This window comes from Nerophis lumbriciformis, linkage group LG11 (genome assembly GCF_033978685.3).
Source record: "Nerophis lumbriciformis linkage group LG11, RoL_Nlum_v2.1, whole genome shotgun sequence".
NCBI lineage: Eukaryota > Metazoa > Chordata > Actinopteri > Syngnathiformes > Syngnathidae > Nerophis > Nerophis lumbriciformis.
Genome location: NC_084558.2, coordinates 30438664 through 30453837, shown reverse-complemented (window position 1 = coordinate 30453837; position 15174 = coordinate 30438664). Strand labels below are relative to the sequence as shown.

Genomic DNA, 15174 nt, shown 5'->3' with positions numbered 1-15174 from the left:
AAATTGTGTATCATACGATACATACAGTAGTAGTACCTAACCAATACCACTGCATGTTAAGTATCAATAGGAGATACATGTATCATTGCACCCTTAGTTCACAGTCTGATTACCGAAAAAGTTTGGCATGGCGCCATTTTTCACACAGTTACGTTTCCATGCACAATCTCCAATTCCATTGTTTGCTACATGCTAATAGCTAACAGTTTCAAAAATGTTTGCATCTATTAAGTGCGGACACTAAATGGTCCCTAGTGTGTGAATGTGAGTGTGAATGTTGTCTGTCTGTCTGTGTTGGCCCTGTGATGATGTGGCGACTTGTCCAGGGTCCGGTCCCGCCCGAGTGCAGCTGGGATGGGCTCCGGCGCAGCCCGCGACCCCAGGAGGGACAAGCGGTAGAAAATGGATGGATGGATGGACGGACGGACGTGCGGACAGTAATGTTTTAATTAGGGCTGTCAAAATTAAGTGAAAATGTGCGCATTAACACATCGTCATTATTACTCTGATTAAAAACTGTAATCGTCTAACAGAAACGATTTTGATGCTGCTTTGGCTGTAGTGTCTAAAACACAGAGGGCCCAACTTACTAAAGGTTTGTGTGTACTAAACTTTATACCACACGCAAAGCTGATCTACCAAACGTGTGCAAAGTGGATTGCATTTGTGAAGTGAGCAGAATAAGGCGTGCTATCCATTTTGTGTCCCTGTCTTCATTGTAGTGCAAAATATAGGATCCAGTCATCCATCCATTTTCTACCGCTTGTCCTGTTCGGGGTCGCGGGGGGTGCTGGAGCTTATCTCAGCTGCATTCGGGCGGAAGGCGGTGTACACACTGGACAAGTCGCCAACCTCATCGCAGGGCCAACACAGATAGACAGAGAACATTCACACTCACATTCACACACTAGGGCCAATTTAGTGTTGCCAATCAACCTATCCCCAGGTGCATGTTTGTTTGGAGGTGGGAGGAAGCCGGAGTACCCGGAGGGAACCCACGCAGTCACAGGGAGAACATGCAAACTCCACACAGAAAGATCCCGAGCCCAGGATTGAACCCAGGACTACTCAGGACCTTCGTATTGTGAGGCACATGTCCTAACCCCTGTTCCACCATGCTGCCCAAAATATGATTATCAAAATACCCACAATGCAGGGAGGAGAAGATGCAAATATATTATACAGCACGCAAAATGTGATTTGGCATCACTCATCACTGTTTTGCGTTTTATTTAGCACAATTTAAAAGTATGTGCAGACTGACAGTTACACACAGCTGCAGGATCGGTGCCGCCGCTGCAAAGAGAGATGCTAGACAGAGAATCTTCTGTCATACGCATGTCAACATATTTGCATGGTCTGTCAGAAATAAAAAATATTAGACATATTAGAGAATACTCAGCAACATCCTTATTCTTATAATGTTATAGCTGCATGCTCGGTGACTCAAGGGACTGATTAAAACAAATGTGAAGTGAAGTCAATTATATTTATATAGCGCTTTTCTTTTCTTTTTTTTCTTTTTTTTTTTTTTGTGTCCTGTCCAGCTTCTCAGGCAAATCATATAGTTGATGTAGATGCCCATGTCGGCTGTTCAGATTTACTTTACAAAAGAGAAGTGTAGGATACTTCTCTTGTTGCCTTATTTGTATTTGACTTTATTAAATGTATTTATATTATCATTTAGTGCAGCCGGGCCGGAGCAGGAGGGGATAGAAAGAGAAAAAAAAAAGAAGACAGAGGGGGAAATTGTGGGGACAAGAGGGGGATTGGACAGAGAGACAAAAACAACAACAGCAAACAACAACAACAACAACAACAATAGAGCAACATCAGCAAATATGCCATGTACAAATATGATGGTAAAAGTAATAGCAAATAAGCAGTTAGCGAAAAATAAAAAATAATACAGAAATGACAATGAGCATTATTACACTACAAATGGATCAATACAAATACCAATAGAAATAGCGCTATTGATAATGAACAATACCAATAATTTACCTTTATTTTCAACAATACAGTTGTTTAAATGCAACAATACATATACGTAATGATAACTTGAGATACGAAAGAATGCAGAAAAATGGAGGGGGAGAAAGAGAAGCAACCTACATTAACCTTGTAGATTGTTATAGTCACAATAGGTTAAGCTTTGTCAGTGTGCCATGTGTTACACCCAGTTTACCCTAGGGCAACAACGTTAATATATGTTTGATGAAACGTGATTATGTGCATGAGTGTAAGTATGCATATGTACTTGTATATGTACAGAATGTGTATATGTGTTTGTACAGTGAATGTATATGTACAGTATGTGTATGTGTATGTTTGTATATTGAATGTGCGTGTGGATGTACGAACATTAGGTAGGTAAATATGTACTGTATTTGTGTATGTATGTGGGAGCGTAGGTACCTATCTACGTATGTGAGCATATGTGAATTTGCATGTACAATACATTCGACTCCCAGAGTGCGTGGGAGCCAGAGCACGGCCCCATCACCATATAGCGCTTTTCTTTAGTGACTCAAAACGCTTTTACATAGTGAAACCCAATAGCTAAGTTACATTTAAACCAGCGTGGGTGGCACAGGGAGCAGGTGGGTAAAGTGTTTTACCCATGGACACAACGGCAGTGACTAGGATGGCGGAAGCGGGGATCAAACCTGGAACCCTCAAGTTGCTGGCACGGCCACTCTACCAACCGAGCTGTACCGCAAATGTAATTGATGTGTTTTGGCGTTTAAGTTATAATATATATTATTAACATATCTCCTATATGAAAAAAAACTTCCTGAAATATGCATTTATTTGTGTCTTGAGTACAAGTAAGAGCAGTCTCTCTTCCATGAGCGCACCAAATTTTGAATTTCGTAGGAGATGCAATTCGGACTGTGTCTAAAACGCTCATGAAAAGTGGCAGATGTCTTCTGCATGTTTGGAAACATTGCAAACACAACAGGTAGGAGGAGCATGATCAAATGAATGTGCAGTAAATGATTGAGCGTCTCCTTGGTGATGCTACGTATAAGACACGCAAAATCCTCATTTAAATAAGGCGGTTAGCACCACTTTTGAATTGCACACGCAGTGTTAGTAGATCACATGCAACACAGCCACTAATACTACACGCAATTTTATAGATTGCACATGCTGTTAAATCAGGCCTAGGGTGTGCAGGTGTTCCTAATGGTGTGACCGGGTAATCCATCCATCCATCCATTTTCTACCGCTTGTCCCTTTCGGTCGCGGGGGGTGCTGGAGCCTATCTCAGCTGCATTCGGGCGGAAGGCGGGGTACACCCTGGACAAGTCGCCATCTCATCACAGGGCCAACACAGACAGACAGACAACATTCACACTCACATTCACACACTAGGGCCAATTTAGTGTTGTCAATCAACCTATCCCCAGGTGCATGTTTTTGGAGGTAGGAGGAAGCCGGAGTACCCAGAGGGAACCCACGGGGAGAACATGCAAACTCCACAAATGAAGATCCCAAGCCCGGGATTGAACTCAGGACCTTTGTATTGTGAGGCACATGCACTAACCCCTGTTTCACCGTGCTGCTGTGACCGGGTAAACGTATTTTTCGGACTATAGGGCGCACTTAAAATTATTTTAATTTTCTCAAAAATCGAAGGGTGTGCATAATGTACGTATAAATTCTGGTTGTGCTTACCGATCTCAAAGCCATTTTATTTGGTACATGGTGTAATGATAAGTGTGATTAGTAGATGGCAGTCACACATAAGATATACTTATAGACTGCAGGTTGACTGGAGCCAGTTCAATAAATGACGGCAGCAAGCACCCGTAAGCAAGCAACACCAAAACATTGACGTTTCATTGACAATATTGAACATTACACACAGTGCTCAAAAATCTATAAAAATATTTTACGACTTTGGTAAGCTACAAAGCCGCACCGCTTGATGGAACACGGAACATTATGGCTACCATAGTCCCACGTACTGTGCTTTGACATACAAGTATTATTTTGGTGTGTATAAGGACCCCAAAATGGCACCTATTAGGAGACATATTATCTGCCGCTTTGTTTCGACCTAATATGCAAAAGCAACTTTTCATATTTATTGGTTCCTGCTGATGTGTATTTGGGATCTGCATAAGTCCCGCCATTGTAGTCCACACGTGGTCATTAAGGTACTTGTTTTTCCTCTATCCTCTTGTTGTGGGGCATTCACCCTCTGCTGTAGCCATTTCTAATATACACTACTGAATTGGAGTCCTATGCCGCTTATGTGGACACTTATACTGCTATCTGGTGGTGTCAGAAGAGTATAACATACAATGGAATTTGGGGAAAAAAAGTGTAAAAATAAAAATTAGCATGTCACTACACATGAAGTACACATTTGTGTACTTATGGACTAAGTACATCATGATGATTTTTAGTTTTTATTCTAATTAGGGTCCAATAAGCCCAAATAGCAAAGAGAAATTAAAAAAAAACATGTAAACAAACAGCTTGGGCCTTAAGAGGATAAAGTCATGATGTCAGTAGATTCGCTATGGAAGCCCTAAAAACTACCATTACAACAAAGATTCACACAGAGAAGAAGCCACATGAATAAGACCGCCCACAAAACTGTTCATCCTGAAGAGACGGCCAGAAAACGACTTAAAAATGGTCTGTAAAACACAATCTATGCAACATTTTCACCAAAGAACCAGTGTTTTAAATGTAGAAAAAAAATCATAATAGCACACCTTTAGTGGGTCTTATTATCCGGTGCGCCTTTTGCATGAAAATGGGCCTGAACAGACCCACTCATCGGCAGTGCGCCTTATAATCCGGTGTGACCTATGGTCTGAAAAACACGGTACATAATGTTTATGAAGTTTATTTTTGACGGTGATGCCACGATGACTTCAAGATACATACGTAAACAGTGTACACTTTCAAAAGATAAAGTGTTTTAAATATAGATATAATTCATCATACGGCCCCTTTAAAGAAGTCAAAGGGTTTATATGCGTTTTAAAAGGATGATTCAACCTAATTCATGCAGTAATTGCTTCTTTTTTTTTGCATGTAAACGTAGTAATTGTAATGGTGCTCAATGCACCTAGAGCTACATTCTTGTATTCTTAGTTCTTATTTTTGACCACTTTAAATGTTTGCTGTCAGAAATTTTCATCTGCACTGAAGTCTATTTTTTTTTAACGCTTAATCCAGACCATCGAGACTCTGCTGTTGCTGAACTAAAAGTGTTTCATAATGAATGTGAGACGTTATATACGGGAGCTTTGTAAGAAATAATTACATTCAGGTTTGCAGAGGTGAAAAGTGTTTTGAATAAATTAGCATATTGCTTTTTCATCTTCTTTCAAGTATTGTGCTGGTTTAAAGATAATTAAACAGAAGCATTTGATTAAATATGACGGTTTTATTAAAGTAGTGAAGACTCACTAAATGTATGTTTGATCACGTGAGCACCTAAAGGTCAAAGTGCACGCCTCACCTGGGCTTCGTTGTCTTTCAGCAGACGTTTGGTCCGCGCTCCGCCCGGATCGTCGGTGACGTTGAGGATGACCACGCTCTTCCTCTCCCAGCCAATGAAGGAGCCGTCCGTCATTCCCTCCACCATGTCCAGGAAGTCCTCGTAACCATGGTGACGCGTGGTCACCACCGAGAAGACGGTCCAGTCGTACTCCTCCAGAACCTCGAAGATGACCTCCAGCTGCAGCGAGGTGGAGCAGGTGAACTGCAGGTAGATGGAGCCGCTCTCCTGGTGGTGGCAGGGGGGCACTTTAAGATGCTAAGCGAGCACATTTGTGTTACTGTGGCATTAGCAAGCTTTTTACCTGCGGCTCTCTTCCCAGACTGGCCCCTCCCCCTACCGCCACCACGGGAACGCCAGTCTGGGCCGAGACAAACTCCAGCATTGGGGCCAGGGGAGCGCGGTTGGGGGGTGGCGGCCTCTCCTCCTCAAACACTAAACCCTGGAAGTGACAACAACCTTGCTGTCAGTGGCATCCTGGGCAGCAAACTAAGAGAACGTTCTAGATTCCAAACCGCGTAGAAAGCTGTGTTATGTGGCGAGAGTGCGCGTGGTGACCTGGCGCTGGTGTTCCAGCTGTGTAAATTGACGCTAAGTGACGCTGACAGCTGCGCTGTCACCGGGGAGCGCTTGATATGCAAATGAGCTACACAGACAAGATGCAAATGAGATCTGAGTCGGAAGATTTAATAACAAACACCTTTGTGGCGACGTCTCACTGCCACTGGAGAATCAGAAACGCTCAGAGAAATGTAGAATAGGCGTGCTAAACTCCTTCAGTCACAATTACAATGGCATCAGTGTGTGTGTGTGTGTGTGTGTGTCTGTGTGTGTGTGTGTGTGTGTGTGTGCGTGTGTGTGCATCGATACCTGCAGCGGCGTGGTGGCCAGCAGCTCACACAACTGCAACAGGAGGCTTCCTGGGCTGCTTTCGTTCACCGCCAGGTAGATGACGTTAGCTTGGCCCGACGGCGTCATCACCAGCTCCCCGACCAGCGCCGCTAGCGAGGAGGATGAGGAGAACGCCGCCATGGCCACCGCTCCAGCCAACGAGGCTGTATCCATCACTCCCCTTTCGCCGCCGCCACCTCCTGGGCCGTTTCCGAGACCGGGCCCCTGTCCCGGCCCCGACTCACCGGCCCCCGCGCCTCCCACCGCGGCCGTCTCCGGGAGCAGGGAGGAGCCAGAGTGGACCACGGCGATGTTGACGCCACCCGAGTCCCTCTCTCTCTCCCGGGGCCGGAGCAGCAGGGGGGGCGAGGGGCGGACAGGCCCCGTGCAGGCCAGGACAGCCAACAGCAGTGAGAGGTGAGAGGCGGGCCTTGGGGCCACCATGGGGTAAAGGCGGGGCCAGTGGTCGCTGTCGGATCGGGTTTAGCAGGTGAGGCCAGGCAGGGATTAGGAGGGACGGTCGTGACCGCTGGTGGGGGAAGGAGAGGGGAGGGGCCCGGGTGTCGCTGCGTTTCACCTGATGAGGCGAGGAGACCCTGCAAGGAGACATGGAGGAGATCCGATTAGAAACAACACACACTTGTATCATATCAAAATGAACACCACGGCCACATTCTCTCATGTGACCCATCTGGAAACATTTGACATCTGGACAGAAACATGTCAAATAACATTCAACATCAGGGCAGAAACATGTGCAAGAACATCCGACATCTGGACATAAACATGTGAAAGAATATCCAACATTTGGACAGAAACATGTAGAACAGCATCCAACATCTGCACATAACAATGTGGAACAACATCCAACATCTGGAGAGACACATGTGGAAGAACATCCAACATCTGGAGAGACATATGTGGAAGAACATTCAACACCTGAACAGACACATTAAGAACAACCAACATCTGGAAAGAAACATTTTAAAAAATGCCTGACATCAGGAAAGAAACATGTAAAATAACATCCTACATCTGGAAATGTGGAAGAACATCCAACATCTTGATATGTGGAAATATATATATAACATCTGGATGTATGAAATAACATCCAACATCTGGACAGACATGTGGAAGAACATCAGGACAGAAACATGTGGAAGAACAGCCAACATCTGGACAGACATATGGAAAAACATCCAACATCAGGACAGAAACATGTGCATGCACATCCAACATCTGGACAGAAACATGTGAAAGAATATCCAACATATGGATAGAAACATGTAAAAGTAAATCCAAACATTTGGACAGAAAGATGTACGTTTGTAGAACAACATCTAACATCTGCACATAATAATGTGAAACAATATCCAACATCTGTAGAGACACATGTGGAAGAACATCCAACACCTGAACAGACACAATAAGAACAACCAATATCTGGAAATAAATATGCGGGGAAAACATCCAACATCTGGAAAGAAATATTTGGAAAATTGCCTGACATCTGGAAAGAAACATGGAAAAAGAACATCCTACATCTGGAAATGTGAAAGAACATCCAACATGTTGATATGTGGAAATATATCTAACATCTGGACATATGAAAGAACATCCAACATCTGGACAGACATGTGGAAGAACATCCAACATCAGTACAGAAACATGTGGAAGAACATCCAACATCTGAACATGTGAAGTAACATCCAACATCTGGACAGAAACATGTGGGAGAACATCCAACATCTGGACAAACATGGAAGAACATCAAACAGCTGGACAGAAACATGTAAAAGAACGTCCAACATCTGAAAGAAACATTGGACATGTGGACATGTAGACATGAGGACAAATATCCAACATTTAGACAGACACAGGTGGAACAACATTTGGAAAAAAACATGCGGAAAAAAACCCAACATTTGGACAGAAACGTGGCGAAAAGTATCCACAACATCTGTACATGTGGAAGAAAATCCAACATCTGGACATGTGGAAGAACATCCAACATCTGGACAGACATGTGGAAGAAGATCTATCAGGACAGAAACATTTGTAAGCCTATTCAACATCCGACATCGGGACAGACACGTGGAAAAACATCCAACATTTGGACAGAGACATGTGAAAGAACATTCAACATCTAGACATGTGGAAGAGCATCCAACATCTGGACAGAAACATGTGCAAAAACACCCAAAATCTTGAAAGAAACATTGAAGAACATTCAACATGTGGACATGAGGAAGAACATCTTACATCTGGACAGAAACGTGGAATAACAGTCAACATCTGCATATATCGAATAACATACAACAACGGAACAGAAACATGTGGAAAAACATCAACATATGGACATAAACATGTAAAAGAATATTCAACATTTGGACAGAAAGATGTAGAACAACATCCAACATCTGCACATAATAATGTGGAACAACATCCAACATCTGGAGCGACACATGTGGAAGAACATACAACACCTAAACAGACACATGAAGAACAACCAACATCTGGAAAGAAATATGTGGGGAAAACATCCAACATCTGTAAAGAAACATTTGGAAAAATGCCTGACATCTGGAAAGAAAAGTTTAAAAGAACATCCAACATCTGGACAGACATGTGGAAGAACATTCATCATCAGGACAAAAACATGTGGAAGAACATCCAACATCAGGACAGAAACATGTGGAAGAACAGTCAACATCATGGACAGTCACATGGAAAAACATCCAACATCAGGACAGAAACATGTGGAGGAACATCCAAGATCTGAACATGTGAAATAACATCCAACATATGGATAGAAACATGTGAGAGAACATCCAACATCTGGACAAACGTGGAAGAACATCCAACAACTGGACAGAAACATTGGACATGTGGACATGAGGATGAACATCCAACATTTAGACAGACACATGTGGAACAACATTTGGAAAGAAACATGCGGAAAAAGACCCAACATTTGTACAGAAAATGGAAGAAAATCCAACATCTAGACAGAAACATGTCAAAAAGCATCCAACATCTGTACATGTGGGAGAACATCTGGACATGTGGAATAACATCCAACATATGGACAGACATGTGGAAGAAAATCCAACATCTATACAGCAACATGTCGAAAAGCATCCAACATCTGTACATGTGGAAGAACATCCAACATCTGGACATGTGGAAGAACATCCGATACATGGGCAGAAGTGTGGAAGAACATCCAACATCTGGACAGACATGTGGAAGAAGCTCTAACGTCAGGACAGAAACATTTGTAAGCCCATTCAACATCTGGACAAAAACGTGCAAGAACATCCGACATCTGGACAGACACGTGGAAAAACGCCCAACATCAGCAAAGAAACATTGAAGAACATCCAACATGTGGACATCAGGAAGAACGTCCTACATCTGGACAGAAACATCTGGAAGAACATCTGACATCTGGACAGAAACATGTAAAACAACATCCAACATCTGCACATAATAATGTGGAAGAACATCCAACATCTAAACAGACACATGAAGAACAACCAACATCTGGAAAGAACTATGCGGGGAAAACATCCAACATCTGGAAAGAAACATTTGGAAAAATGCCTGACATTAGGAAAGAAATGTGTAAAAGAACATCCTACATCTGGAAATGTGGAAGAACATCCAAAATATTGATATGTGGAAATACATCCAACATCTGGACAGACATGTGGAACAACATCCAACATCAGGACAGAAACATGTGGAAGAACATCAAACATATGGACAGAAACATGTGGGAGAACATCCAACATCTGGACAAACGTGGAAGAACATCCAACAGCTGGACAGAAACATTGGACATGAGGATGAACATCCAATATTGAGACAGACACATGTGGAACAACATTTGGAAAGAAACATGCGGAAAAAGACCAAACATTTGGACAAAAACGTGGAAGAAAATCCAACATCTAAACAGAAACATGTCGAAAACCATCCAACATCTGTACATGTGGAAGAACATCTGGACATGTGGAATAACATCCAACATATGGACAGACATGTGGAATAACATCCAACATCTGGACAGACGTGGAAGAAAATCCAACATCTATACAGCAACATGTCGAAAAGAATCCAACATCTGTACATGTGGAAGAACATCCGATATATGGACAGACATGTGGAAGAACATCCAACATCTGGACAGACATGTGGAAGAAGCACTAACATCAGGACAGAAACATTTGTAAGCCTATTTAACATCTGGACAGAAACGTGCAAGAACATCCGACATCTGGACAGGTACGTGGAAAAACATTCATCATTTGGACAGAAACATGTGAAAGAATATTCAACATCTGGACATGTGGAAGAACATCCAACATCTGGACAGAAACATGCGTAAAAACGCCCAACATTAGCAAAGAAACATTGAAGAACATCAAACATGTGGACATGACGAAGAACGTCCAACATCTGGACAGAAACATCTGGAAGAACATCTGACATCTGGACAGAAACATGTAGAACAACATCCAACATCTGCACATAATAATGTGGAAGAACATCCAACACCTAAACAGACATATAAAGAACAACCAACATCTGGAAAGAAATATGCGGGGAAAACATCCAACATCTGGAAAGAAACATTTGGAAAAATGCCTGACATCTGGAAAGAAACGTGTAAAAGGGCATCCTACATCTGGAAATGTGGAAGAACATCCATAATATTGATATGTGGAAATACATCCAACATCTGGACAGAAACATGTGGAAGAACATCAAACATATGGACAGAAACATGTGGGAGAACATCCAACATCTGGACAAACGTGGAAGAACATCCAACAGCTGGACAGAAACATTGGACATGTGGACATGAGGATGAACACCAAACATTTAGACAGACACATGTGGTACAACATTTGGAAAGAAACATGCGGAAAAAGACCCAACATTTGGACAAAAACGTGGAAGAAAATCCAACATCTAGACAGCAACATGTCGAAAAGCATCCAACATCTGTACATGTGGAAGAAAATCTGATATATGGACAGACATGTGGAAGAACATCAAACATCTGGACAGACATGTGGAAGAAGCTCTAACATCAGGACAGAAACATTTGTAAGCCCATTCAACATCTGGACAAAAACGTGCAAGAACATCCGACATCTGGACAGACACGTAGAAAAACGCCCATCCAACATGTGGACATCAGGAAGAACGTCCAACATCTGGACAGAAACATATTGAACAACATCTGACATCAGGACAGAAACATGTAGAACAACATCCAACATCTGCACATAATAATGTGGAAGAACATCCAACACCTAAACAGACACATGAAGAACAACCAACATCTGGAAAGAAATATGCGGGGAAAACATCCAACATCTGGAAAGAAACATTTGGAAAAATGCCTGACATCTGGAAAGAAACGTGTAAAAGAACATCCTACATCTGGAAATGTGGAAGAACATCCATAATATTGATATGTAGAAATACATCCAACATCTGGACAGACATGTGGAACAACATCCAACATCAGGACAGAAACATGTGGAAGAACATCAAACATATGGACAGAAACATGTGGAGGAACATCCAACATCTGAACATGTGAAATAACATCAAACATATGGACAGAAACATGTGGGAGAACATCCAACATCTGGACAAACATGGAAGAACATCCAACAGCTTGACAGAAACATTGGACATGTAGACATGAGGATGAACATCCAACATTTAGACAGACACATGTGGAACAACATTTGGAAAGAAACACGCGGAAAAAGACCCAACATTTGGACAAAAACGTGAAAGAAAATCCAACATCTAGACAGAAACATGTCGAAAACCATCCAACATCTGTACATGTGGAAGAACATCTGGACATGTGGAAGACGATCCAACATCTGGACAGACATGTGGAAAAAGATCTAACATCAGGACAGACATGTGGAAGAAGGTCTAACATCAGGACAGAAACATGTAGAAGCCTATTCAACATCTGGACAGAAAGGTGCAAAAACATCCGACATCTGGACAGACACGTGGAAAAACATCCAACATTTGGACAGAAACATGCAGAAAAACGCCCAACATCTGGGGAGAAACATTGAAGAACATTCAACATGTGAACATGAGGAAGAAGTATCCAACATCTGGACAGAAAGATTCAATTCAAACAACTTCATTAATCCCTCAAGGGGCAATTCATTTGGAGCAGCAGGTTGTCGTGGTTCGCCAAGCCTACACATGGCCCACAATAAATAGTCAATAATGTATTTATAAACAGTACAACAATACAACACTCTGAAACATGTAACAGTTGAAGAATCTGAGTGCAGAGGGGACGAATGATCTGGAAAAGTGATTAGTTTTCCACATAAGACGGGCATCACGTCGCCCTGAAGGCAATAAAGATAATTTCTTCTTTCTGGTTTATTTGAAATAGGGACAGATATAGAAACGTAGATATCTGAAACAGTCATCAAATGTATGCATCATAGTGTTTGTAGCCTAAGCTAATTTACAACACTTGTCCCCAACAACAACAGCAACAACAACCACACAGATCTAACATCATTAAAATAGAAATATAAAAAGAATGAGGCAAAGAGGAGTCAATAATAATGATAATAGTAATATTACAAACAAAGTACAAACTAGATAAGAACCAATTAGTAAAAAATAGTAAAAACTAAACATGGGAACACGATTGTTGCTCAACTAGCCACAATTGTGTTTGTTTTTTGAAAGTGACAAGTGCAGGTTTACTTTTCAAAGTGTCAGGTAGAGAGTTCCATAGTTGTGTTCCTTTTATTGAAAAGGCAGTCTGGGCAAAAGATGTTCTACGGAATGGAACACAACAGTTGCCTTTTGACGTTGCTCGGGTGGTAGATCTGGTACCACTTTGCAGTCTTGTAATTGCCTTGCAGAGCAATTGGGGAGCAGAGTTATCTAAGCATTTAAAAAACAGTTTGACTGTGTGTAACAAAATGAAATTGGTAAAACTTAAAATATTGTAGTTGGTTAGAATTTGGCAATGATGATATCATTCACCCGCAAGGACATGGTTCAGGGAGGAGAAAACGCTTTTGGAGGATTTGCTGGTTGTCGAATAAGTTTAAGTCTCTTAGTTTTACTCCGGTAATCTTAGAGCAAGACTTAACAATATTAGTCAGGCTGTTTCGGTCTTTAACTGAAAGACAGTGAAACCAACAAATAAAAGAAAATAAAACAATCAATTCTCAATTAGGGTTGTACGGTATACAGGTATTAGTATAGTACCGCGATACTAATGAATCATATTTGTCGTGTCATGCAGACGAGCATGTTCGCGGCAGTGCACAATCTCGGGTACTTACAAGCAGACACAGTGTGTAGACAGAAAACGGAGAACGGATACATTTTGGCTTAATAACTAAAGAAAAGGTGAAGTTATAACTAGGGATGATGTTTGATAAGAAATTATCGAGTTCGAGCCTATTATCGAATCCTCTTATCGAACCGATTCCTTATCGATTCTCTTATCGAGTCCAGATAGGTTGTTGTATATAGAAAAAAAACACACAATATTTGGTTTAACACCCTGCTCAAATCTCTCAGTAAAGTTATTCATTGGATTATACCTTTTGTTTTGAACTTTATTACACCTTTGAGCGTTTTTTCCGGTCCATTGTTTTTCCTGCTTTCCCTATCTGCGCCTAATGTCTGAGCTACGTGACGTAATTTCTTGTGATGTCTCACGGGGCATTTCTGGTCGGGATGGGATTCGTTCCCAGATATTCGAATAAAGAACCAACTCTTTTTCTTTACTTTAGTGGTCTCGATAACGGGTACCGGTTCTCAAAAAGGGATTTGAGTCCGAGGACTCGGTTCTTTTCTTATCGAACAACCGGGAAAACCGGTTTCGAGTATCATCCCTAGTTATAACACTGAAACGCCCTCAGGAAGAGGTGCTTTAAGACATGGTTCGCAAACTAGCGGCTAATGTCTATCCGCAGTGTTGTAACTAGGGTTGCAAAATTCCGGGAATATTCAAAGTTGGAAACTTTCCATGGGAATTAACGGGAATATATGGGAATTAATGGGAAATTAAAGGGAATGAACATTGAATGCAACATGCTAGATCTTGCAGCATGATTATTAGCTAAAACAACCTGATTTAATGCAAATTCAGTAGAATTTCAACCCTGAACGGTGCATTCCTCCATCACATGTGCAGTGCATTCTTCCATCACATGCACAGATAATTCCCAGCATGCTCCACACTACAGCAGGGCTATTGAGGCCACACTAGTATTTGAGCCCAAGAACTTCATCCAGTCAGGTAAGTTTTGATGATATTACTGGGGTAAATATATTTGATCTATGGTATAATAGAGGTGTAATTGCTTGTTACTGTATGACTGTAGACTACTCCAGCAGACTTCCACTCAAGCTAGCTAGCTGTTCCTGTACTTGATTTTGGGGCCAATATCTCTAGCTGGCTCGGTTTATGTACCACCACAGTCTCATAATGAACCGAAAATATTTCTCAGTTAGCCATGATGCTAATTTTCTCTATGTTAAATCCCATTCATTTATGCTAACAACGTTGGTGATCCGAATTTACCTTTTTGTGATCTGCAAAAAGTTCAACTAGCAAATACTAAATAAAAACGTGCAGTTTTCTCTGCCTTCTGTTCTGCTAGCCATTTTGTTGTCATACAAGAATGTAAGTTATAGTTTGATTTAGCCTGCTGATT

General features: G+C 41.7%; 1 protein-coding gene across 3 annotated transcripts in view; it reads right to left on the bottom strand.

The window, feature by feature from the left end:
* grin2da (glutamate receptor, ionotropic, N-methyl D-aspartate 2D, a) overlaps nt 1-15174 on the bottom strand; it is a 399219-nt gene that overhangs the window by 205790 nt on the left and 178255 nt on the right. For all 3 annotated transcript variants that reach the window (XM_061966842.1, XM_061966841.1, XM_061966843.1), the window contains 3 exons: nt 6401-7017; nt 5835-5972; nt 5492-5758 (listed from right to left, as the gene is read on the bottom strand). In XM_061966842.1, the coding sequence (XP_061822826.1) occupies nt 5492-5758; nt 5835-5972; nt 6401-6865 (870 nt within the window). In that variant the 5' untranslated portion in view covers nt 6866-7017. The remainder of the gene's footprint in view (nt 1-5491; nt 5759-5834; nt 5973-6400; nt 7018-15174) is intronic.